At 38.0% G+C, this 27,432-nt stretch overlaps 1 protein-coding gene across 2 annotated transcripts in view; it reads right to left on the bottom strand.

Annotated features, from left to right (window-relative positions):
• The window catches only part of PLA2R1 (phospholipase A2 receptor 1), a 114,285-nt gene that overhangs the window by 58,983 nt on the left and 27,870 nt on the right, over window positions 1–27,432 (bottom strand). For both annotated transcript variants that reach the window (XM_045830634.1, XM_045830644.1), the window contains exons 4-10: window positions 17,491–17,664; window positions 13,647–13,760; window positions 13,005–13,148; window positions 9,554–9,748; window positions 7,886–8,043; window positions 5,517–5,615; window positions 1,796–1,908 (exon numbers count right to left, since the gene is read on the bottom strand). In XM_045830634.1, the coding sequence (XP_045686590.1) occupies window positions 1,796–1,908; window positions 5,517–5,615; window positions 7,886–8,043; window positions 9,554–9,748; window positions 13,005–13,148; window positions 13,647–13,760; window positions 17,491–17,664 (997 nt within the window). The remainder of the gene's footprint in view (window positions 1–1,795; window positions 1,909–5,516; window positions 5,616–7,885; window positions 8,044–9,553; window positions 9,749–13,004; window positions 13,149–13,646; window positions 13,761–17,490; window positions 17,665–27,432) is intronic.

Below are 27,432 nucleotides of genomic sequence, written 5' to 3'. Positions count from 1 at the left end.
TTTTCTAAACACTTTCTATCCTTTGCACAAAGTCCCCAAAGGTGTTTAGAAAATTAAGCATTTGAACTCTAACAGATTTCTGCCTTACCTGGGGTCCTCTTGGCACTGTGGGTTATCTGTAATGTCACCTTGAGTTTATCCACTTATTGTGTTATTCTACCTTCTTTACTTGTTTTATATATCTATTTTCTATATCTTTAGCTGCTGGCCTGCAAGTAGCATCTGGACAATTACACCATGCCTTTTATGTCTTTTGTACAACATGCCAATATAGTGCCTTTCACAAAATAGGTGTTCAATAAAAAATTTTCTAATAAACTTTTGACTATTGAACATTTACAAAGTAAGATAACACATGAAAAGTAATTAACACAGTAACAGGTATGTGACAGGCACTCAATTAACATAAACATGCACATACACACAAACAAAAAAGAAAGGAAAGTGAATAGACATTAAAAAAACATGAACCAGGCTTATTTTCACCAGGGAAAACATAATTAATTAAAAAATAATTAACAAAAGATCATAGTTCCATTGTTCAGGCCCCTAAATAAAGTCCTATGTTGACACACTGACTGAAGACTTCCAACCGAAGGTTCTTGAAACCTTATAGGTGGATTAACAAATTGAGGGTGCAGATTTTTTTCCCCTGCTGGTAGCTATTCTGGGAAGGACAAGGACAGAACTAAATACAAAACTAGCTACATCAAAAGTAGAGCTATACTCCCAAGCAAGGGTCTCCTAAGCATAAAATATTCACCAGGCAATTTATTTTGCCAAGTGCTGTCCATTTATTCCTGGATGTGTACGTGCTCATTTACATGTATGAATTTCTGTGCATTGTTTTGAGGACAAACTGGGAAAGAGGGTAAGAAATCAAGAAGGTAAGGGGGAAGGAAATACTGGCAGCTTTTAATATTGACTCCCTACTTGGGGCAAACAGAGAAAGCATGCACGAATCCCTACTGCAGACCTACATTAAAGGGTCTCTAGATGAAACCATAGCATTATTGTCCCATCTCCTGGTATCTGTAGGTATTTTTAAAGGCAATGGCCTCAGTAAAAAAGTAAGCAATTTGCCTTGCAGATATGGTTTTCATGGACCTGCTGAAGAGTTCTGTCTTGCTTTTGTCCTCAGCAGGGAAGAGTCAATTTCACAACCCTCATTGTCCTCCTGATATGATAGTGATGCTGAGGTCACTTTGTCTGTTGGTGCATTTATCCTCTGTTGCACATCAGCAGCATGCTCCAACTTGTATGGCATGTCAAGAGGGCACAGCTCCTCTGTCAGCATGTGTCAGCTCATGTGTCCTGAGAGGACACATGTGCACTGAGAAGTCTAGCTCTACACACAGACCTAAGAGCAATGGGGAAGCTTCTGACCATTTGAAACGTCCACAGTTCAGTTATACTTACTTTTGTTCTAAAAAAAAAACACAACATGACTCACACACATTAAATTTAAAATATGTAATATTACATAAAATATTTCTTTTCTATTATATGAAGAAGATAAAATCTAAATATAACTTAATATATTAGTGAAGCTAGATAATAAATGTTTATGGAAAGTAAAAGTCACCTTAATTTTACTATTTGTTACTCAAAAATCAATTTAGGAATAACACTGCATAATTTAAATTCATCTCAATCAATAATTTACATAATTTAATACTCCATTGTATAGTACAATTACATTTTGATGAGTTACTGATTATGGCTAGATTTTTATCATTCCAAGAGCCCACTGTCAAAGTACAGTCATGTTTCTGGGGTAAAACTTCTATTTTACCTGTTTGTAATGGTTACAAGTGCAGGAGGGCAGTAATAGCCACTGGAGGCGTGGTCAAAGTTCCGAAGGACCATGTCAATTTTGTAACAGAACCCACCATGTCTCTCCCATCCCTTAAAAAGAAGAAAGAAAGTTAAGGACATAATCTGATTTAGTAAGATTTTGGGGGGTATATTCTCATTTACCACTTACCTTTCTTCTCTGACCCACTCAAAACTTAATTTTGTCTTAATATCTTTGTATTGACTCTAACTGGTAATGCTATGAGCTATAGCCACTTCTAGATTTATTTAATTCTTAAAACCTAAAACCTTAAAAGCAAATGGAAAGGAAGGGGCACTTTCTCAAGATCTTGCTCTCTCTCTTACATAGACACACACACACTGAGGTAGGAAGGAAGGGAAGGAGTTCAAACCCACAGAATTTCATACAAATAGTTCCTACAGGCTGGTAGAAATTAAGAGTGTTTCCTCTGAAGACAGACTCCATGGGTTTGCATCCTGGCTCTGCCCTTATGTGACTTTATTTACTCTCTCCATGTCTCTGTGAAGCCAGGTAGTGACAGTGTCCATGGGGCTTCTGTGAGAATCAAAGGAGACAGTGTAGGCAGAGACCACCAAACAGAGACAGGGTCTCAGTGTGAGCAAAAAGGACACACGCACCTAGATCGCAACATATATCTTCCCAACTTTCTTCCCTTCTGTTTACTTCGTGTTATCCCACTGAGATGAGCTGAGGTTCAGGACTTGGATAAACTCACAGACTCATAGATAAGGGGACCTGGAACCCAATTCTGGGGAAACCTAGGGTACTCTCAGCTCGATCATAATGCATCCAAATAGAGATTGGCCAGAATATATATATTTCTGGCAAAGATTTTTCCTAAATCGATTGGCTAGCCTTTTAGAAAGGAAGAAAGCAAGCTCTGGCACTCAGACAAAAAAGACAAATGTGTGGTCCATGGCTCCTCCCTGGTAGCAGTGAAGGGTGCTGTTCTTAAAAATCATATGGCACAGGAGACATACATTCATTAGTTTCCTATGTTTCAACTGAGTTATTTCCATTCTTTTTCTTTCAACATGACAAAATTGCATCAGTTATACCTGTTTTTGCATAGCCACCAGGTTTAAAATACACCTTATTTTGTGTCATGCCAATGCTTGCTGGAATTTGATTGGCTATAATATGATTTCTGCTATAATTTTGGTTTTGTAGTAAATTAAATAAAACCTTATTTTAGAAATCAGCTATTTTAGTTCAAAACATATTGTTCAATGAGGTGTGGATTACAGGAGCCCCCAGCCAGCCAGCCAGGCTATGCTCTGAAGTCACTCCATTAACATTGCTCCCCAGCCTGGTCTGCATGAGCACCTGAGAACTGCAGCCAGAGCCCCTCCAGGGATCACTCGAGACAGGACCGGCCAGAGGGGTGGACTGCTTTTGTGTTTGGAAGAACAAGTGGAGGAGCCTGATGATTTGACCTTTCTGACAAAATGTTCTTTCTTCATAAGTAATTTTTAGATCACAGGCTTCTTAGCAAAAAAAAAAAAAAAAATCCAAGAACCGAAAAGGCTCAAAAAATTGTGGCATAGTAATAACCAGAAACACAAAGACTCTCTACTATAAGCCTTTGTACACATAATGAAAGTGGAAAGAATAATTGATTGTATCCATGAGTATTCTTTATACATGAAGTACCATTTCATTTTAAATGAAATGATGATGACAATACTGAAATAATTGCTCATATTGTGCAAGCCCCCCAAAAGTGACTCAGACGGAAAAAGTAAATCTTTTTCTTTGCTTTGAAATGATCAAGACTTATTTTACAAATTAATTTGTATGTGCAGACTGTTTACAGATTTACATTGAAGCAATTGACTAAAAGAAAGGAACCTTTTGAAACCATACTCATAGACTGCTAATGCATAAAGAGATGGAAATTTTGCAATAAAGCTAGAGAACTGGGTCTGAACTCAGAATCTACATGCTGGTAGTGCTGGCCGGAGAAGGGAAACCGGACAAAGTCTGAACAGAACATCAGTTCTGTTTCTGCTGTGTAAAAAGTTAATCGCCCTTTCAATTACCTTGAAAGACATATCAAGATAATTTTTTTCAGTATTTCTGCTTAGATAGAGATTATATTACTGATCAGTTATAACTAATTCAGGAATTATTAGATAAAATGTTCAGTAAAATGTGAGCTACAGCACGTGTATTGTTCAGTGAGAGTATGAAGATTTATTTGTTTAAATATTGATTAATAAATAAAATGCAGTTTCTGGAGAGATGCAGTATTGTTTAATTGGAACATAAATAATAGGATTAGAAAAGACAATAATTCAAGCAGGAATGCATAGAAATCCAGTTTGGGAAAATGTTGATACTCATACAATCTAAAAACCTCCAATATTTAAATCCAAATTTGTGTGTGTGTATGAGCGAGAGAGAGAAGGCATGTGTTGAAGACACTGATAGGTAGATTTTTTTGGTAACTTTACTGCAGAATATTAAATGTATTTTAAGAAATTTAAAACATAATTTTCTACCTTGTAAGTTTAAACCTAAAGTATTTTTATTACTTAAAGTACTGAACATGCTTTATTATATAAAGTATGATTTTTATTATCCTTTCCCCAAATAATAAATTTAAAAAACACAAAAACAAAAATGGAATTCTCTTCTGGAGGATGGGCCCCATGTAGTACAGGCTTCCCCTCCTAGGTTAGTGTTCTAGAAACCCATCTGTATCAGCGTGGTAGCTGGCATTGTTGTGAGAGGCTGTGTTTAGCTTTAGTGAATTTTTTGAAGGTTCTTTCAATGTGTTTGTCCATTTCATGGTGGATAATTTACGAGCACACCTGCCCACACAGCACTGAGCATTAGGCATTTTTTGACCAAAAAAGGCATGACTCCCAGGCCCTACCCTCCCTATTCACCTGATTTCATTCTGAGCAACTTTTTTTTTGTTTCCCTCAATGAAAAAGTCCTCAAAGAGAAACATTTTGCCCATGTGGAAGAGGTGAAACAAAAACTGGCAGAAGCACCAAAAAGCATCAAAACTGATGAGTTCAAAAACTGTTTTGAGCACTGGAAAAAATGTCTCCATGGGTGTATTGCATCAAATGGAGAGTACTTTGAAGGTAACTGGAGTTTAAACATGTAAGAATAAATATGCAATTTTTTACAAGTAAATTCTGGTATTTTGGGATCCCCCCTCATGTATTTTGAGCATGAACTTCTTTCCCTTATTGTATCTAGTCAAATATTTAAGTTTAAGGAAAGTGAGCAGGGGAACAAGAGTTTAGATGCAGAAGTTCACTTTCTGACTCAAAGGAATGCATTCACTGTCACCCTGACATCCCACTGGACGACTATGAAAACCCCAGTAAGGGAGGCCGTTGCATGACTCTCATCGATGTGCAGATGGCATGATAGTATCGTTTACATTCTTTTTAATCAAAAGAAAAGCAGTCTTGGGTTGAAGAGGATGGCAAGAAAATCCTTGCAGAGCTGTAAATCCTTCATGTGACTCTAGCTGACAATTGTTTTGTTAAATGTAGCCCACGTTCAGAAAAAAAAATGGAGGAGGGAAGGAAGAAAGGAATAGTGGGAAGGGGGAGCAAAGGCAGGAGAGAGAGGTTCACTTCAGGTCGATGGTGAATACATTATTGTAGTTATGAAGTCCCTGCACCTAAATCACAAAGTAAATGGCACTTACCTCTTGGCAGCCTGATCCAGCATCAGAAAGGACATGTCCTGCTCTCTTACAAATGTAAGAAAGTGTTTCATCACAATTTTTAACTTTCCAGTGTCCTTCCTGAGGGAAAAAGTATTACAAGATGAATGAATACATCCCATTACTGATGCTGATAGGCAATGCCAATTATTTTGTGTAAAAACATGACTAATAATAAGTGTTACAGGATGGAGTAATGTGTTAGGACCTTGTGTTGTCATTGCAAAGCGTTGACTCTCTCTCTACTTGTGAGTGGGAGGCCCTGCTCCCTCTCTAGCCTGTAAACAGTTGGGGGACATACCATTCTGGACTGGTAGGCATGGGGGGAGCAGCAGAAAGTTTTCTGATGTGTGCCAGGCTTAACGTTGAATGACTCTTATATATTATCTCATCATTCCTCTGAGGTATGCATTCTTACTCCTACTCCAAAGACTGGGTTCCATACTTTGCATTAAGTAACAAACAGCAGCCCTGCTGACCTTCCCCATGGGGTCCTCAGTTACAGGACAGTGTAAGGTTCACTGTCACTTCTTAATAACTATTGGATGGATGGATGACTGGATAGATAACTTCCCAGGTTCTCATATTTAAATTTAGGCTTCAACCATGTTTAGGTAATTTTGTAATTATAATAATTATATTCATATTAAGTTCTACTTCAAGGGAATAAATGATACTTTTCATACATCTACTGTTTAAGGAGCTACTGAGCTGACAATAAGGGGCCACCACATGTCACACTTACAGCAGCATTGTCCCCACACACCTGGTGATATTGATACCTATGCTTAATCTCTTAAAAATAATTTCTCTGTCCAAATGTTGGCTCCTTCTCTGTGAGCATATGAAGTGAAATGTCCACATTTGTCAAATAAAACCTGAGAATGTCAGTAGGAAGTGAAGGTCATCTCTGTTACATCAAAACTAATGAACCAACAAAGCATCAAATATTGTAGAAAAAATTGTGGTGTCTTCCAGCAGAGTTAGACCCACAATGAACATTTAGAGAGGTCATTATTTGTTCTTCCTCAAATGTGACTCTGAGACACTGCTTTACCACTGTAATTGTAACTACACATGTCTGTGACAGCCTGAAAAGATAGAACAATAAAAGATGTCATAAAAGTAAGTGCTTAGAAATGTCCCATGTTTGGTTGGTACAATTACTTTGTCAAGCTGTTTAAGGAACATGGATAAACTGCTTTTTGGAGGAACTTGATATAGTATCCTGGTGATTTGAAAGACTGAGGACACCCTCCAAATCCCAGTAAGTTCAGCAGATATCTGATCGAAGAGAGGAAGTCTATTCTTAACATATAAGAAACTCTTCAAATGGATTGGGATTAAACTAATTCTGTATAATCAGATGTTTTGGATAAATGGGTGCTAAAGAATAGGGCTAAGTATGATATTAAGGCCACTGGGACCATTACATTCATGTCAGTAAAAGAGCAAGATTTTCCACTGATTCACAATTTTCAGAGATTGCACACACTGTTGAAAGTTTTTATGCTAAGAAGATAATGGAGCTTAAAAACCATCACTCTCCAGAGTAACCTCTCAACACCTCAGTTCCTTCCCTCATCTTCATCATCATAGACAATGGTGCCACCATCCTCCCAAATAGTGGTTGCTCAAGCTAAAAACCCACCTCTCTCTCACCCCCACTTCTCATTTAGCAACAATTCCTATCTTCCAGAGGTTCCTGGAATCTGTCTGCTTGTCTCCACACTCACTACACTAATTCAACCACTGGAGTAGCCTCCCAACTGGTTTCTCTGACGCCATTTTATCCCTCTCCAATCTGTTCTCTATGTAGCAGCCACAGTGACTTTATTTCCTTGATGCTCCATAGCGATTCCTATAATGGTCCCACAAGCCTCACATTTTTGCCTTCCTCAGCCCCACCTCCTGCCCCCTCCTCATCATGCACCCCTTCTCACCACACTGGTCCTCTTTTTGTCATCAAACACAGCAAGCCTGGCCTGCCTTCGGGCTTTTGCACTAGCTGCCTCTGTGTGGAATGTTCTTACTCTTCAAGAGGTTTTTGTTGCTGTTGTTGTTCTTTAAGTCCCAGCTGTTACTTCAGAGGACCTTCCCTCACTGTCTTATCTGAAGCAGCTGTCCCAACCCAAGTTTCTCACCCTCATGTCCACTATTTGCTCAGAACTATCATGACAACTATAATTACTCTGATTTTTCTATGGCCACATGTTTACTGTCTAGCATGGAAGCCGGGTGAGGAGCAGGGCCTGTTCCTGGCTTGGTCTCTGCCACAGCCCAAGTTCTGGTGTCAGCGGCCCTCCGTACAAGTCCAGCAAAGTGAGCACTGAACAAACAAATAAACTTACAGACTGCTCTGCCGAGACACATAACTGGCTTCTATTTGGAAAAATTTGGGGTTCAAGTGTGTGCCAATTAGTAAAGGTGACTGAGGAGCCATTAGACCATTCAAAGGAAACTGGAATTTTATTGCTGCTCAAACCAATCCATGTTTCTGATGCATTTTCTGTAAGAGATAAATATAAATTACTTACAGGAATTTTATTATATGCAAAGGAGATATTGCACTGGGGCTATTACCAAAATATACCACTTTGCAGGTGATTTCTTCATGTGATGAAACCCATTTAAGTCTTGGTAAAAATACCTGCTTATACCTTTCTCCTTATTCAGTACTATCTGATCTGCTTGATGCAGGCTTTATTAAATGAGGCAGAGTGGGACCAAAAGCCCATGCCAGGACAATGCCAGGACCATGCCTGGCCAAGCCAGGCAAGTCAGGTTGCTGGGACTCTAGTTCCTGGTACTAGAGGGAAAGTAGATCTGAAAGGTCTATTTTTATTTCTGCCTAGAGAGAGAAAAAATACGAAGGTCTATTGGATTAGGAAAAGGGCACACATACAAAATAACTTTTAATGGTAGTCTAGCTTTATGATATATTTCTTCTTCTTCTTTTTTGTCCCCCTTAGGAAAAAGGAATAGAAATTGTTAAAAGTGTGCAAATAGGAACAGTAGGCTTGTCTGAAACATAAATGAAGTTAGACTGCCCAGGCAGGGTGAAAAGACCCTGAGCGACTGAGACAGATGTCCAAGTGCCCTGTTGCCATAGAGGCAGCCACAGGGTTCTTTGAAGCCCAAATGGGAAGGGTGAGGAGAAATGGCAGTGGCAGATTTTGTTTTCATCCTAAACTAAAACCTAACTTGAGAAGGTCATCAGAGTAAAGTCTAGAGAGGTGTTTTTTTTTTTTTAAATTTACTCTAAGTCAGTGATTTCAATATTCTCTGGCACAGTTCTGTACTAAATATGTGACACAGGTAGAGGCAGACCTACTCTGATGAACGGAAGCTGGGTGGAGCCTAGAAACCTGGATCTCCTGAGCATGTCACAAAGCTTGGAAACCATTGCACCAAATAAATTATCTATTTTCGTCGTCTAAAGTTATTTGAATCTAGTTATTTGTCTAACCAATTTCTTTTATTTCTTAGATTACATGACCACAGCGCATTATTGCTATCTACTGCCCATATAACTAAATTATAGGTTTAGGGTTTTTTCCTTTAAATTAGAAGTTTCAGAAAATGACATATGCCCCTTTAAAAATATATATAAAAACATGTCATATATCTGGCATATGTGAGCTTTTACAAAGTTTCTGAGTGTATACATTTTTTAAGATTTTACTTATTTATTTTTTAGAGAGGGAAGGGAGGGAGAAAGAGAGAGCGAGAGAAACATCAATATGCAGTTGCTAGGGGCCATGGCCTGCAACCCAGGCATATGCCCTGACTGGGAATCGAACCTGCGATGCTTTGGTTCGCAGCCCGCACTCCATCTCTGAGTGTATATTTTGTAAAAACCCAATGAATTTGCACTCCTGAGTATTATTTAGAAGCTTTAGATACATATGCCATAAATAATTACTTTTTAATAGCTTGATTTCTTTTCTACTCCACTAATAAAGACAGTTACTACATTATATTTCATACTGCTTAAACCAAAGACATTTGGCACTCACCGTCTCTAAGGAGGGTCACAAGGAACTCCACCTCTGCTAATGAGGCTATGTCTATCAGGGCACTGTTATTGGACTGGCAAGAATGCAAAGCCTCGTTCCAGGTTTTTCCTTCTTTCTGAAGTTTATAGCAGTTATGACTGTGGGGATTCCAGCCAGGCTCACAGTGGGTAGCATAATATTTCCAAGCATCTTTTTCTTTTTAAACCAAGAACAATAACAATAACAAAAACAATGATCATTTTTCACATTTAACAAACATAACACATTACTCTTTAAAATTTTTTTATTTACTTATTTTTAGAGAGAGGAGAGGAGAGGAAGAAAGAGAGGCAGAGAAACATTGATGTGAGACAGAAACACTGATCAGTTGCCTCTTGTATGTGCCCTGACTGGGAATCGAACCAGCGACCTTTTGCTTTGTGGGATAATGCCCCACCTACTGAGTCATACCAATCAGGGCCATTACTCATTACTCTTAATATTAAAATAAATATAACCACAGAATATGATTACTTTAAATTTTTTAAAAAATAGAAAACATATGAAACAGTAACATATAAATTATAGGATTTTAGATCTTCAGAGTTTAGAGGAATACAATCTATGATCCAGATCTAGATCTAAGATATAATAAATCTCAGTGCTTCATTTTCCAAATGGAATATCTAAGGCACAAAGTGGTAAGGAGATTTGGTAAAGGTCAAATAGCCAAAGCTGAGAGTCAGGGCTAGATATAAAATTTACAAGTTAGCATTCTCCATTTTAAAAACATTTTCACACTGAAAAAGGAGTATTATGGACCATAAATTAAATGGTATGTTATGTACAGTATGTGGGGGTAGATATTCATCCTCAGGTGAAAAGATTCTGAAACTCCAGCCAATCCCTCAGTAGAGATGACAAAGCTTTCATCTTGAGAGTCATGCAGAGAACCTGTCGTGTCTCTCTGGATTCATATGAACTCTGGGTTAGATTTAAAAGATAATAGTATCATGATGCTTTGTCACTGGAGGGGAAGGCAATGGTATGCATGCAGTTTTGGCTTTCCTCTTCCAGGAGCTTCTCCCGACCTGGTGAGAGAGTTTTTACTTTATTTGATGAACCACAACTGAGTGCCTCCCTTAAGGGCTAATTTAGTTACAATTCCATTGCTATTTGGGAAATAAGACATTTCTTTTAAAATTGCTTCTATGAACTCTGACAGCAATTAGTATCACAGCTGAAGAATGTAGGACATTTAGATATCATTCACCCAAGTGGTTTTCAACCTTAAAAAATGAATCACAGAACCCTTTTAAAAATGGGACCTTAAATTTCACTAAAGGAAAGATAAAAAGACAAAGCAGGAGTCTCTCTGACTGAAGCAAAGGTGGAGTTGAGCAAAGAACCTGAGGATCCTGGAAACATGGTTTGAAAATGCTGGACTAGGTCATCTAAAAAATTTGTTGAACTTGAAGTGACATAATTGAATCTAAACAAACTTAGCTTAACTACCCTCATTTCTGGTCTCTGACCTCAGTTGGTGGGTCTGGAAAGTAAATAAAACAGAAGAAATGAAGAGTGGAAGGAGGGAGTGCAAGAGGGCATAAGAAAAACAAAACCAGACACTTCTCCAAGGAGGACATACAGAGGGCCCAGAGACATATGAAAGGATGCTCAGCATCACTAGCCATCAGGGAGATGCAAATTAAAACCACAATGAGATACCACTTCACATCAGTCAGAATGGCCATCATAACCAAATCAACAAACAAGTGCTGGCGAGGTTGTGGAGGAAAGAGAACCCTAGTGCATTATTGATGGGTACGCAAACTGGTGCAGCCACTGTGGAAAACAGTATGGAACTTCCTCAGAAAACTAAAAATGGAATTGCCTTTTGACCCAGCAATTCCACTGCTGGGATTATACCCTAAGAATCCTGAAACACCAATCCAAAAGAACCTATGTGCCTCAATTTCATAGCAGCACAATTTGCAATAGCCAAGTGCTGGAAGCAGCCTTACTGCCCAACAGTAAATGAGTGGATTGATAAACTGTGGGACATTTACACAATGGAATACTATGCAGCAGAAAGAAAGAAGGAGCTCCTACCCTTCGTGACAACATTTGGATGGATCTGGAAAGCATTATGCTAAGTGAAGTAAGCCAGGCAGTGAAAGACAAATACCATGTGATCTCACCTATAAGTGGAACCTAATTAACAAAATGAACACGTAAGCAAAATATAACCAGAGACATTGAAATAAAGAACAAACTGACAATAACCAGAGGGGAGAGGGGAGGGAAATAATGTGGGAAAGAAGAGAAAGGGTCATAAATGAACATGTATAAAGGACTCATGGACAAAGCCAAAGGGGTGTAGGATTGAGGATAGGAGGTGGGGGTGGGTAGGGTGGGGGTAAGTGGTGGTGGGAAAATGGAGACAACTGTATTTGAACATAAATAAAAAAGAGAAAAAAATGAAGAAGTAAGAAATGGAGAAAGGAAAAAGACAGGAAGAGAGGGAGAGTAAGAGCAAGTACAGTAGAAGCAATTTCAGCATGTTATTGAAATAATGAAAACATCTCTATATAGAAAAACAGCAAGATGCTTCCTGTAACCCTGTTCCCATATTCTATAATACAGTAAGTATCCTTTAGCTACTTAAAGGGAAATAAACAATTAAAGCTTAGTTATAAGGAATAATATTTTTAAAATAATATAGAGTTGTTTCTGATAATGCTGGTAATGATTCTTTTAACATTACGTTTTATCTCTACTTTTATTGTTAAGACACTAATTCTCACCAAAACTAAAAAGAAGTAATAGATCTTAAGAACAGAAGTAATTGGGCTTCCAGGTGCTAGAGTGTAATTAGGTAGTATTTAAGTTACACCTAAAAGTTTTGTATGTTATTTCAGGAGGAGGATGTGTTACTATTAAGAGATATGGCATGTGATAGGAAATCAATGAAGTAAAGAATTTTATACAACTGTTTTCTAACTTACTTTTTTTGGTATTCTTCTCCCATTACCATTCAGTCCCCTAAGACCCCCCCTTACCTCCTGCAGTCACCACACTGTTGTCCATGAGTCCTCTTTCCTTTTTACATTTAATTTCTAGGGCAACTATCAGTAAAACTCAAAACTAAAATAGAAAAGGAAGCATATTTTGTTTTTCTAGTGCAGAGTGACTACAAATGTAAGTTTTTTATAAAGAGAGGAAGAAAATATTTTCATATGCTTAAGTTACTTTGCTTTAGTTTTTAGTAAAAACCTAAGTGCATTTGTTAAATTCATGGTGACTTTTAGATATTTAGGTATTATCTTGTTACACATGTTTATTCTTACAATTATAAAGCTAGCCTTAGCTAAATGTAAACTATGAGTTATTAGCAAAAACAGAGGACTTTAAATACATTGGAAGGACAAGTAAGCAACTCCTAAGAACAACTTAAAATGAAAACACTTACCAGCTACTTCATGATCAGTGTGGTTCAGATATTTTTTACACACATAAGGTAAGGTGGCCTCACAGTCCCGACTTCTCCAGGCATTTGGCATAAACGAATTAAATGTTCCACAGTGATATTCAACGAATGGGTCAAAATTTATTTCTGAAATACAGCGTGAGTGTTTGATGTTAGAAGCAAAATCAGTTAGTTTAATATATATTGAAATGTCATTTTAGCATCAAGGAAACAACCTTCTCTTTGGCATATACGGTAAATCCTTTAAGATATTTTATTATACTTAAGATTTTGCAGTTGAGCACAGGTATGACAAGAAAATGACGGACCAAAGTAGGTGGCAGCTGATTTTATTGTTTTAAAGTAGAGAAATATTTTGCTTTTTGTGGCTATTTTTAAAACAGCTGACTAGAATCTTGGCTCTAAGCTGCATTCTCCTGCAACCTTGGCTAAATACATACCTAGCTTACCTTCTTGGCCTCCATTTTCTTGACTGGAAAAGCATTACAGGAATTAAGTCAGGATTAAAATTTTTTGTAAGCCACTTTCAAAATAATATGCCTTTAAGTGTGCGGGCAAAGCTGCTGTTCCACCCAAAAGAAGGGGCCACCTGTTGAAGGTAAATCAAATGCTGCAGGTAGGTACCTGGGCTCCAGTTCAGATAGTTGAGTGGTGATCGGTCAGACCACTGCCAGCCTGTGTGCTCATCCAGCTGATTCAGACCCATCCACACTTCCACTGCTTCCCTGCTTAAGTGCTCTGAAATGAACAGAAATACGGAGTTTCAAAAAAACCCAGTGTTATGCTTCTTTCTTGTTTTTCTATTTCTGGAGCACAGAATCATAAATTAACTCCAGTCAAAGACAGAAAAGGGTTTAACTGCTACTAACCCCACCCTGGTGCTTCAGAGTAGAAAGCCGGCCTCTCCTGCCTGGAGAAGCACAGCAGCCTCCCACACGCAGGCTCACTGATGGCAGCTCTGAAGTGTTATCTAAGCATCTATAAATGCGGCCTCTCCATGGTTGTCAATCCATCCAAGGGTGCATGGCTACAAATCAGAGACCACCTGGTTTGTGCACCCTTAAGGATTCTATAGGGTGAGGAGGAAGTGTCCAGGACCGCTCTGGGAAGTCTTTCTTTTCTTGCTGCATGTGACTGGTGACTTTAGCTTGGAGACTCAGGACTCCAGCTGAGGAGTCTGGATTCAAGTGACCAGAGGATCCAGAGGTGTCCACAGCAGGTTGGAATGTAAGGTGAGTCTTCAGCTGTTTTCTGTCAGTTTGGCTCCGTGGCTCCTACACCTAAGCACTGTGCCACAGCTCCTCCTGGTTTCCTTCAACGCCATTTGGGTTATAAATGCTGTGTATAAACATGGGCACTGACATGCTTGTGCAGAAAAATATGATTATCAAAACTGCAGAATGAAGAAAAATCTTTCGTGGTTTTTCAATTTTTATGCGCCCAAATTTAAGAAATTATCCTAGAATAAACATGTACTACTTGTATGATAAAATTTGGGGGGAAAAAAAGACTGTCGGAAACTTTTCGTGAAATTGACTAATTTTGTGACATTTTCAAATATTGCCATTTAATCTTATTTGTTTGTTTCTTTGTTTGTTTAGGTAACATTGATTAATACAGTGTATACACTTTAGGTGTACAACCTAATAATTTGATATCTCTCTCTGTTATTGCAACAAGTCTAGTTTCCATTCATCATCATATATTTGACCTTCTTTACCCATTTAAACTTTCCATCTATAAAGGAGAGCATTTTTTAAAAAGTACAATTTTAAAAAAGTACAGGGAAAAAGAGGAGAGCCTTGTTCTCTCATTGTTCCCTGCTTTGAAAGCTGATTTATTTGCACCAGATGCAGGGGCCCTGCCTGACATGGAGACTCTGACAGATAAGAGTTATAAATAGGGTGACTGTATGTCCCAGTTTGCCTGGAAAGCTCATGGTTTATGTTGGTAGTTCCAGAATAATTATGAATCGCAGCTGCTTTTACTCTCAAAAGAGTCTCAGTTTGGATGTCCACTGTATGGTCACCCAGGTTGTAGAGGTCAGCATATTCACCAACAAGGATGCAGCCTACTGTGTGATTGCATACTTCAATACAATAGTGAACAGCTGGAAGAATCTAACTCAATAAGAAAAGAGAAAAAGGTGCTTTATAATTCCGAGAGCCCAGGAAACACTAAACAGAAACAGCATAACATTTATGGGCCCTGCCCTTCCAAATCCCTGAGGCATTAATATAGAGTCTCTTCCTAATGTTGATTAAGTTAGTCCTTTCAATGGCTTTGATTAGATCACATCCTAATGAGAGGAGGCAGGCTGGAAAATGGACTCACAAAATGGAGACATTTTCACATTTCATATGGGGGTAGGTACCAAGTGGTAATTTCAAATAATCTACTTAAAATATTTAAATATTTGTTATTCTTATCTTAGAATTATTTTGAATACCCTCTGTGTAATTGTTTTAACAATATACATTAAAAAGTCATTGTGCAATTTATATCTGTGTTTAAAGGTACCCAAACAGTCTATTTTACTTTTAAAATTAAATTGGCTTATAATTCTATAATAACAAACTCAAACCTAAATTCTTTTGGATATTTCTTGGCATTTGTGACAGCTTGGATAATTCCTTATACCACAGTTAATGTTCATCAGTGATTAGCAAGAAACAGTAGCCTATTGTCATCGAAAAATACCTTGATCAGAATGGGCTTCCCTATTTATGAACAGACTTCTGTTTTCTTAAACAATCCCCAAAGTCTAATTATAGAATTGTGGTATTTAAATGAAACACTATGGTATTTTTTAATTGTTATTTAAGTTTTATGAGTAAGTCCAAGCCCTCTTATTAGAAATCCTGGAGTCAAGACAGATAACAATTGTCATTCATCTGTGGTGTGCAAGATTTTCTATGAAAATCATTACTGGCTAACAATGACTTTGAAAATGAGCATTTTTCTGAAATATGACTCAAATCAGTTTTGAATAATTTTCCACTTTTGCATGTCTGTGGGGGAAGGAGCAGGCATGCACTGTTTATGCATTTGTTAAATCTTTCTTGCAGACGTTAATGATTTTCAAAAGCATTAAAGTGTGCTTCTGCTTCTACTCAGTGAATCTACTTCTACAAACTTATAGAAAAATAATTGGAATCTATGCACAAAATTGTGTGCAGGGATGGCTTATGATAGCAACAAATAAAAACACAATAAAGAATTATATCTATCTGCCTATTTATTCCTATCTATGTATATCTATGTTATAGACATGGACCGATATTCATTATGTAATTATAAACATGGACAGATATTCATTATGTAAAGATAAATAAATGTGTTACCAAACTGTGTGTATGGCTGTTAAATGGATAACACATATTGAATGTTTGTTGTGTGTACCAGACACTTTTCTAAGACTTCACATGCATCATAACATGTAATCCACACTGCCAAGGGATAGGCATTATTATTATTCCCCTTTGACAGAGGAAGGTAGTTGGGACACAGAGAGGTTAAGTCACTTACTTGGGTAGCCTTGCTAGTAAGTGGTAGAGATGGGATTCAAACCCAGGCAGCTGACTCTTGGGTCCCTGCTCCTAACCATTGTGAAATAGCTGCCTCCTATTGTTATTCAGTACCATTTGTCAGAGATACTATGCATACCTGCATGCATTTGTGCTTTAGTTGAAAAACATGTTTCTATCCAGATTGTGGAATCATGGGATACTTATTTTTCTTTCTGTATACTTGAAATTTTTAAATTATTCTAGAATAAACATGTACTACATATGCAATAAAATTCGAAAAAAGTGTCAGAAACTTTTAATGAAAGTGACTAATTTTGTGACATTTCTAAATGTTTCCAAAAATTTTAAAAAGCTATATGTACACACATACAAATAGATTTAATCTTTAAAGGAGGAGTAAGAGGAGAGTTTAGGTGACAGGTAAGACACGAGACCCAGCTCACCATCACAATTCTTTTGACATCTTATATCATTCTCTTATAGTGTTAGTTACCACGTGCTTTTGCTTTTCTAACTAAATGTTTAGTTCTTTGGAATCCACCAGCAGGCCTACTATGTACCTGCACACAGTTAGTAATAGGAAAGACTTTACTTGATAAATGTCTTTATTATTTCTCAATGGGGAATGAATGGCTAAGATCTCTAGCAGACTTTGAAACTTAGGTTGTTGTGTGTTCCAGGCACTTGCTCAAGCTGCAAATTCTGGGTCCCTTACTGGGGCCTCAGCTGCTCTTCTCCAAGGAGGAGAAGATAAGGAACGCTGGGTGCCAAACTGAACGGCCTGGGGTTCAAGTGGAAATTCTAGATGTAAGTTTGGATTGTACTAGTAAAAGAAAAATATTTTCCAAGGAACGTTTTTTTCAGAACATACCTTTGCATGCTTGGACATAATGGTTAAGTCATTTTAATTGTATCAATATCAATGTCCCCCTACTTACTCCTTACGAAATTTTCTTCAGTTTCATCTGCAATACTTAGTAAAGCACCTCCTTGCATCTGGCATGATGCATGTGCCTCACTCCAGGAGAGAGAAGAAAGCAGGTTGAACTGGTAGCAAATGTGTGAACTGAGATCCTTCTCCCAGACAGCATCACAACCCACCTCTGCGGATGCTGGAAACAAAATCCATCAAAACATTAACTATAGTCTTATTTTATCGAACAGCAATATACTTCTAAGAGGAATTTGAATGGAATGATTCCAAATTGGAACCTCTAAAACTTCAGTGCCTTACTGACTCTTGATTAGGTCTCTGTGATGAAATAAGCCTTGTTATCCCAACGGTAAATGCTTTCAAGAATTAAAGGAAATTCTAGAAATTATTGCTAAAGAAGCTCAGCTCCTTTCTGGGAAAATAATAGAAAACATTTTTAAGAGAAGGGAATAGAAGTGAAGTACTTGAGAAAATAACATCTGAGTTCTTTAAAAAGCCGTCATTTAGAACTTTCTACCAAAAGCTGTGTGTATTTAAAGGTTTATCTAAGGTAGATGTGATAGTTGTTTCAAAGCCTGCCCCGCTCCAAATACCAAAATGTTAGGGGGAGATAAAAGGGATAGAGCTAAAATATGAGTGTATGGTGAACACAGTTTTCAATAAAAATTGAGAACAGGAAAATCAACAGTTTTAAAAAGTTGTTTCAGCCAAAAGGAAGAGAAGCAAAATATTGTAAAACATCGACTAATGATTGCATAGTATGTTTAAAAGTAGATTTAATAAAGAATGAAATATGGATCTGAAATCTGAAGTTCATTGAAAATGAAGACCTAATCTGAATGCTTTTGCTAAAAGTTTAAATCAAAACCCAAGGTGAACAAAGCAGTTACAATAATTACCTGAAATCAAACTCAGCCAGAGAATTTCACTGTGATCTACGCTACAGCATGAGTGTAAGTGATGGACGGTGATCTGCTAAAATCTAGAACAGCCTTTCCCCAGTGATCCACAGAATAATAACTTGTAGAGTTCCCCAGGAACATCCAGGACACAATGCCTCTGTAGCCTCCTCTGAGAAATTCATAAGGTACATTAGTGTCTTAAAGGCTCTGAGAAGTTCTGTAGTAAAGAAACAGCTTGATTTTAATTTAGTGTACTTCAAACTTATTTGACAGTAATTTTTTTGCTTTCTTTTCCCACAATAGTTCGATGGCCTTGCGAAGGTAGAATGTTTGTTTTCACGTCTGCATATATAAATGAGTTAGTTAACCAGACAGTGTTAAGCTGCATGTAAATCCAAGGTTGTCTGTGGAGTTTCCTGGCTGATAACATGTATTTATAGAAGGATACAAAATTGTGAAAGGGAAGAAAACAAGGCTCTCACCAAGTAAAACTGATGAAAAGGAAGAGAAAAGAAGAAAATTTTCAGACATCATTTTATACATCAATCCACATTTTATACTTTGCCCTGGTGGCTGAAATTTCCTGACTGAGCTTGAATCCTTAGAGACTGTCTTCAGTTAAAATGCCAGGCCCTGCCGAAGGTGGACAACACACTCAGTATCATCAGACCTGAGTTCATCCCGTGTGACCACTGAGGTCATGAGGGAGGAGTGGGGGATGTTTACAATTAAAGTGTGCATAAGAATCATTTAGCCAGCCTGTAAAAAAAATTGCAGATTCCATATTTTCAGCTCAGAGATTCTGAATCAGGAGGACTGGAGTGCGATTCAGGAATCTGCATTAAACACACTCCTGATTTTCAGGCAGATGCTTCACGAAGCACACCCTGGGAGGAGAGGTCTGAGTAGCCTTTAGAAGGCCAGTAAGGTGTGAGAAGGGGAGTTTAGGGAGAGGATGTTAGAAGGGGTGATCCGGGACCAAGATTGAAGCAGGAATACCTGCCTGTCATCTCCTGCCCTGGGGAAGGATTTGACTAGGAGTCCTAATTACAAGCCTCTAAGACACAGCCCTCTAATAAGAAAAGGTCTGGCTGAAAGACACTTCAAATGAACTTGTTCCCATTTTTGGCAAGAGTTGGTCCTGTCCTTTCAAAGGACATGGATGGAGCTATGCAGACACAACCTTTTGCAGTAGATTGGTTGAATTCTACACCTTAAAAAGTTAAGCGAGAGGCTTGCTGGTGATTCTATCTGTACTGCAAATTACATAGCCCAGTTTTCTTCAGTTTCCCTTGGTTTTGGATTATCTTTGCCAATTATTCAGATTAATTGTAAGAAAACTTCTAATCACATGTTTTCAACAGGTGCCCATATTCCAACAACTTCATTTTGTCATTGAAATTTGGTTTTAACTAAAATATAAGAATTTGTACTTCTGCACAGGCAGACACTAGTCCTCTCTCTGCTTCTCTATGTGGGCTGTGCATCAGTCACTCCATGAATCTTACTGGAGGGTTGTATGGTAACAAAAGGAGTGGAAATACCACCCTGGACTAGGGTGGTGTGATGTGCTATCCTGATCTCCCTTCACGACTGAAGAAGGCCCTACTTCCCCAGATGCCAGGAGATACCTCTCAATGTTAAGCCGTCTTCAAGCACCACCTTGGCTGAATTCTCTCTGCCTGATGTCAGTCTTCCTTCCCAAAGGCAGGCAACAAACCATGAGTGACCAGGGCAGGGCTACAAGGCCCCTCTCTTCCCAACAGGGGGCAAATCCAGCTTGAGAACACCTCAGAGGGTCAGTCAGGCCCGCATTCCAACCCTGCCAGTGCTCTCTACCCTTCCTTCCACACCTATCGAACCCCAAGAAACCCCCTGCAGGTTCATCAATCTCTGCCTCAGAGACTGCTCCCTAGGAATCCACTTGGTGCAGGCTTCCGTCTTAGCCTGGGGTCTTTGCATGTATTTATTCTTAGGTCTTTTGCTTCTTTATATATAATCACTCTTTCCAAGCCACTGAAAATGCAAGATTGAAGGCTAGTATCTCATGTACACTTACCTTGAAAAATTTGAATATAAGGGCTAGAATTATGTTGTTACATTTCTTTGCAGTTTTCATTGCCTTCGTATGACTCCTTCTGTTGCTAAATTATGAACTCCTTGAGGGAAGCAACTGTGTTGTATATATCTGTGAATCTCCTATTACTTGATGAAAAATTACCCAAATCTTTCACATGTTATAAATAGGTAATTTTCCCCCCTCCCAAATTACACCACTTTTTAAATGAACTGAAGTATTTTTCCGTCAGCACTGATTTTATCATGGATTATGTCTGAGATGCAGCCACTCCTTCTCTATTAATATTTTCTTATTTTTCTTTCCTAAGGACACAGCTTTGCCATTGTCCCAGGTGTATTGCCTTATCCCTGATCTTAGGAGGAAAGCATTCAGTCTTTTATCATTTAAGTATGTTGGTTGTGGGTTTTGTTTTGTTTTGTTTTGTTTTGTTTTGTTTTGTTTTGTTTTGTTTTAGATAGAGTCTCTTTAGCAGTTGAAGATATTACAGTTTAGTTTTTTTGAAAGAAGGAATGTGAAATTTTGTCAATATTTTCTGTATTGATAGATGATCATGTGGTTTTTATCCTTTATCCTACTGATATGGGTATTACATTAATCAATTTCAGATTTTAAACCAATCTTGCATTCTGGGGATAAATTCCACTTGGTCATAGCATACAATTCTTTTTATATTATAGTTGCTGGGTTCTGTTTACTAGAATTTTGTTGAAAATTTTTGCATTTGTAGTCATGAAAATATTGATCTGTACTTTCTTTTCTTGTGATGTCTTTGTCTGGTGTTGGTATTGGGGAAGCAGTGGCTTCACAGAATATTTGGGAAGTGTTCCCTCCTTCTCCATTTTTCCATTTACTTTTTAAGCCACTCAGTCTGGCAACTAGAGGATATCTTGTCAAGGCCATCAGTCACTTGACTCATGTCTCAACCTGAATGGTTGGTTTTCTCTTCCAAATCTGTATCTGCAATTAACAGTTATGCATATCAGAAAGCTGGGGTCCTAATTAACACCCCACTTTCTCCCTTGTCCTCCAAGTCTGTCCTTACCAGTAGGGAGTTCAACTCCTGGTTAAAAATCTCTATGTAATTTTTTAATCCTGACCATAAGCAATTACAAAGGCTTTATCTTGCTGGTCTCAGGTGGAAAGCTGCCCTCACCTGACTCCTCCATACATTGCCAAGTGTACAAACGTCAATTAGATAATTCCAGAGGTTGATATCCTAAAAATATCTCATACTAACTATGCATGACTCTCTAGCTGTGTATAACATACAGCCAGGAGGGACCTAGCATGGCCCAGAATTGCCTTGAAACAAACCCAGAGAGATCCTCATAAACCATCCTTGTTCCTGAGGATCCATAGTGACAGATGTTTTATCTCATCCTTCATTGCTAGTGTGTTTGTGTATGTGTTTGCTAATGCTAGATTTAAATTTCACTCACTTACAATCAACATTTTAAAAAGGCAGCATCATTTTACATCAAGATACTAAAAAAATCCTGTGTAAGAAAGATGAGATACAGAACTATAAATCTTTATTTTATTCCACTCATTCCTGTCTGTCTTATCCACTATTGACTCTAAGGAAAGAGCTATCAGCTCATTCAAATTTCAGTCTCTGACACATCATTTTGAGTTATGTTGGCCAGAAATACTATGTAGAAACCAAACTCTACACAGGGACCGAAAAAAGAAAAGAAAGATAAGAAAGGGAGAAAACTGGTACTGTAACTTAGCACTGTACAAATCAACATGCTCTCTGTGGATGTGGCAAAGGTCAAGAGAGCTAGAGTCTGGTGGGTTGTGAAGCAGAGGAAGCCTTTGAGCTGTAGGAAGCTGAACAAATAGATATTCTTGAGAGTGAGAGGCCAGAGCACCACTGAACCCAGGCTTCCACCTGGGAGACCACAATTGGCTAAAAGTGACAATGGATGCTGACGGTGCTTGTAGCAGAACCTCAAGGAGAATATTGTAGTTTAAAAAAATGTTCCTAGTATTAGGATCATATGAAATACATGTTAATCTTTTTGGTATTTATTTATTTATTTTTAACAAGAACACTTTTTAGAGACAGAAATGGAAAGAGAAGATGATGCAAAAAAATATGACATCTAATTCAAGAATCCAAGGAGTGTAGGGATTACATGCACACATATGAACATACATTCAGATTCAGATTCAGATAGAGGAGGCTGATGATCTGATAGTATTTCAATAAAGAAATACTTCATGCTGGTCGGTGAGCAGCTGTCCTGAGCTCCTTTGAGTACCCTTTGTTGCCATAGCCTCTTTTCTCTCTTTCCCCTACACCTCTTCCCATTCCAGAAGCTAAGAGTTTAATAGCAGTGATAGAAGTCTTAGACACCTAACTCTGACATTAAGGTCTGCACTTGGACTGGTCAATAGCCCATGCCATATTGCTGTTTAATGTCTCTTTTTTTAAGTTTTATTTTAATCATTGTTTAATTACAGTTTTCTCCCTTTTACTCTCAATCCAGCCCCCTCTCCCAGCCCTCCCCACTTCCCTCCCATTACCACCCTCCCCTTAGTTTATGACCATGTGTCCTTTAAGTTTGTTCCCGTGAACCCTTCCCACTGTCCCCTTAAATTCCCTCTACTCTCTTCTGTGGGCACTGTCAGCCTGACCTCTATTTCAGTGTCTTCGGTTATATTTTGCTTGTTTCTTTGTTTTGTTGTTTAGGATCCTGTTAAAGGTGAGATCATATGGTATTTGTCCTTCACTGCCTGGCTTGTTTCGCTTAGCATAATGTTTTCCAGCTCCATCCAAGCTGTTGCAAAGGGTAGGGGCTCCTTCTTTCTTTCTGCTGCATAGAATTCCATTGTGTAAATGTACCATAGTTTTTTGATCCATTCATTTACTAATGGGCATCTAGGTTGCTTCCAGCATCTAGCTATTGTAAATTGTGCTGCTGTGAACATTGGGATACATAGGTTCTTTTGGATTGGTGTTTTAGTATTCTTAGGATAGAGTCCCAGCAGTGGAATTGCAGGGTCAAAAGGCAGATCCATTTTTAGTTTTCTGAGGAAGTTCCATACTGCTTTCCATAGTGGTTGTACCAGTCTGCAGTCCCACCAGCAGTGCACTAGGGATCCCTTTTCTCCACAACTTCTCCAACACTTGTTGTCTGTTGCTTTGTTTATGATGGCCATTCTGTCTGGTGTGAAGTGGTATCGCATTGTGGTTTTAATTTGCATCTCTCTGATAGCTAGTGATACTGAACATCGTTTCATGTGTCTTTGGATTTTCTGTACGTCCTCCTTGGAGAAGTGTCTGTTCAAGTCCTTTGCCCACTTTTTAATTGGATTCCTTGTCTTCTTAGAGTGCAGTCTTGTAAGTTCTTTATATATTTTGGAGATTAAACCCTTGTCTGAGGTGTCATTGGCAAATATGTATTCCCATACAGTTGGTTCTCTTTTAATTTTGATACTGTTTTCTTTAGCTGTGCAGAAGCTTTTAGTTTTGATGAGGTCCCATTTGTTTATTCTTTCCTTTATGTCCCTTGCTCTAGGGAACAAGTCAGTAAAAAAGTTTCTGCATGAAATATCTGAGATTTTCCTACCTACGTTCTCCTCTAGGACTTTAATAGTGTCACGTTTTATATTTAAGTCTTTTATCCGCCTTGAATTTATTTTTGTATATGGTGTAAGTTGGTGCTCAAGTTTCATTTTTTTGCACGTGGCTGTCCAGTTCTCCCAACACCATTTGTTGAAGAGGCTATTTTTACTCCATTTTATGTTGTTGCCTCCTTTGTCAAATATTAATTGACCATAGAGACTTGGGTTTATTTCTGGGCTCTCTGTTCTGTTCCAGTGGTCTATGTGCCTGTTTTTATGCCAGTACCAGGCTGTTTTGATTACAGTGGCCTTGTAGTATAGTTTAGTGTCGGGTATTGTGATCCTTCCTACTTTACTCTTCTTTCTCAAAATTGCAGCAGCTATTCGGGGTCGTTTATAATTCCATATAAATTTTTGAAGTGTTTGTTCTATGTCTGTGAAATATGCCATCGGTACTTTAATGGGAATTGCATTGATTGTGTAAATTGCTTTGGGTAGTATGGACATTTTGATGATATTAATTCTTCTAATCCATGAACATGGTATGTGTTTCCATTTGTTTGTGTCTTCCTTGATTTCTTTCCTGAGTGTTATATAGTTTTCTGAATACAGGTCTTTTACCTCTTTGGTTAGGTTTATTCCTAGATATTTTATTTTTCTTTTTTGCTATTTCAAATGGAATTTTTTCCTTGATCTCTGCTTCTGCTGTTTCATTGTTGGTGTACAGAAATGCCTTTGATTTCTGGATATTGACTTTGTATCCCGCTGTTTTGCCAAATTCATTTATTAGGTCAAGCAGTTTTTTGGCTGAGCCTATAGGATTTTCTATGTACACTATCATGTCATCTGCAAACAGTGACAGTTTTGTTTCCTCCTTTCCGATTTGGATGCCTTTTATTTCTTTTTCTTGTCTGATTGCTGTGGCTAAAACTTCCAGTACTATATTGAATAGAAGTGGTGAAAGTGGACAGCCTTGTCTTGTTCCTGATCTTAGTGGAAAAGATTTTAATTTTTGCCCATTGAGTATGATGTTGGCTGTAGGTCTCTCATATATGGCCTTTATTATGTTGAGGAATGCCCCCTCTATTCCCACTTTGCTGAGTGTTTTTATCATGAATGGGTGCTGTACCTTATGAAATGCTTTTTCTGCATCAATTGATATGATCATGTGGTTTTTGTCTTTGCTTTTGTTTATGTGATGTATTACATTTACTGACTTGCGAATATTGAACCATCCTTGCATCCCTGGAATGAATCCCACTTGGTCATGGTGTATGATCTTTTTAATGTATTGTTGGATGTGGTTTGCCAGTATTTTGTTGAGGATTTTAGCGTCAGTGTTCATCAGTGATATTGGCCTGAAGTTTTCTTTCTTTGTTGTGTCTTTTATCTGGTTTTGGAATTAGGATGATGTTGGCCTCATAAAAAGAGTTTGGGAGACTCCCATCTTTTTCGGATTTTTTGGAATAGTCTGTGAAGGATAGAGGGTTAGCTCTTCCTTAAATGCTTTGTAGAATTCTCCTGTGAAACCATCTGGTCCAGGGCTTTTGTGTGTTGGGAGTTTTTTGATTACTGCTTCAATTTCTTTTGTTGTTATTGGTCTGTTCAGGCTTTCTGCTTCTTTTTTCATTGAGTTTTGGAAGATTATATTTTTTCTAGAAATTTGTCCATTTCATCTAGGTTTTCAAATTTCTTGGCGTACAGTTCTTCGTAGTAATTTCTTACAATCCTTTGTATTTCTGTGGTATCTGTTGTAATCTCTCCTCTTTCATTTCTGATTGTGTTTATTTGGGTCTTCCTTCTTTTTTTCTTGATGAGTCTGCTTAAAGGCTTGTCTATTTTGTTTATCTTTTCAAAGAACCAGCTCTTGGATTCATTGATCCTTAGAATTGTGCTTTTAGTCTCTATGTCATTTAATTCTGCTCTGATCTTGGTTATTTCCTTCCTTCTGCTTGCTCTGGGCTGCCTTTGTTGTTGTTCCTCGAGTTCTTGTAGACATAGGGTTAGGTTGTTTGTTTGGAATGTTTCTAACCTTTTTAGGTGGGCCTGTATTGCTATGAACTTCCCTCTCAGGACTGCCTTGGCTGTGTCCCATAAGTTTTGGGTTGTTGTGAGTTCGTTTTCATTTGTTTCCAGAAACCTTTTGATTTCTTCCCTAATATCATTCTTGACCCATTCATTGTTTAATAGCATGTTATTTAATCTCCATGATTTTGAGTGTTTTTGTTTTTTTTCCCCTTGGGGTTGGTTTCTAGCTTCAGTCCCTTGTGGTCTGAGAAAATGATTGGTATGATTTCAATTTTCTTGAAATTGTTGAGGCTTGTTTTGTGTCCTATCATGTGGTATATCTTTGAGAATGTTCCGTGTACATTTGAAAAGAATGTATATTTAGCTTCTTTTGGATGGAGGGCTCTGTATATATCAGTAAAGTCCATTTCCTCAAGGGTATTGTTCAATGCCACAATATCTTTGTTGATATTTTTGTTTAGAAGATCTGTCCATTTTTGATAGTGGGGTGTTAAAATCTCCCACTGTAATTGTGTTGCTGTCCATATCTTTCTTGAAGTCCTCTAAGATTTTCTTTATGTATTTGGGTGCTCCTATGTTGAGTGCATATATATTTACAATATTTATGTCTTCTTGATGGATTCTTCCCTTGAGTATTATGAAGTGACCTTCTGGGTCTCTCTTTATGGACCTTTTTTAGAAGTCTATTTTGTCTGATATGAGTATTGCTACCCCAGCTTTTTTTTTTCCTGTCCATTTGCTTGGAAGATTTGTTTCCAGCCCTTCACTTTCAGCCTGTGTAGGTCTTTTATCCTGAGGTGGGTCTCTTGTAGACAGCAGATATGTGGGTCATTTTTTCTTATCCATTCAGCTATTCTATGTCTTTTGATTGGAGCATTTAATCCATTTACGTTTAAGCTTATTATTGATAGGTACTTATTCATTTTCTTTTATGACCATGTGTTCCTCTCTCTCTCTCTCTCTCTCTCTCTCTCTCTCCCTTCCCTTCCTTAGAGCAGTCCCTTTAGGATGTCTTGCAGAGCTGATTTGGTCGAGGTGTATTCTTTTAGACTGCTTTTGTCTGGGAAGCTTCTTATTTGGCCTTCTATCTTGATTGAGAGCCTTGCTGGATATAGTAGCCTTGGTTGCAGACCTCTGGTTCTCATTACCTGGAGTATTTCTTGCCATTCTCTTCTGGCTTGAAGTGTTTCCATTGAGAAGTCAGCTTGTTAGCCTTATTGGGGCTCCCTTGTATGTTACTTCCTTTTTCTCCCTTGCTGCCTTTAAGATTCTCTCTTTGTCTTAAAATTTTGCCATTTTAATTATGATGTGTCTTGAGGTGGGCCTCTTTCGGTTCCTCTTGATTGGGGCTCTCTGTGTTTCC

Source organism: Phyllostomus hastatus, unplaced genomic scaffold, assembly GCF_019186645.2.
Source record: "Phyllostomus hastatus isolate PE091 unplaced genomic scaffold, TTU_PhHast_1.1 phas_contig_1, whole genome shotgun sequence".
Lineage (NCBI taxonomy): Eukaryota > Metazoa > Chordata > Mammalia > Chiroptera > Phyllostomidae > Phyllostomus > Phyllostomus hastatus.
This window is presented reverse-complemented; position numbering and strand designations above follow the sequence as displayed.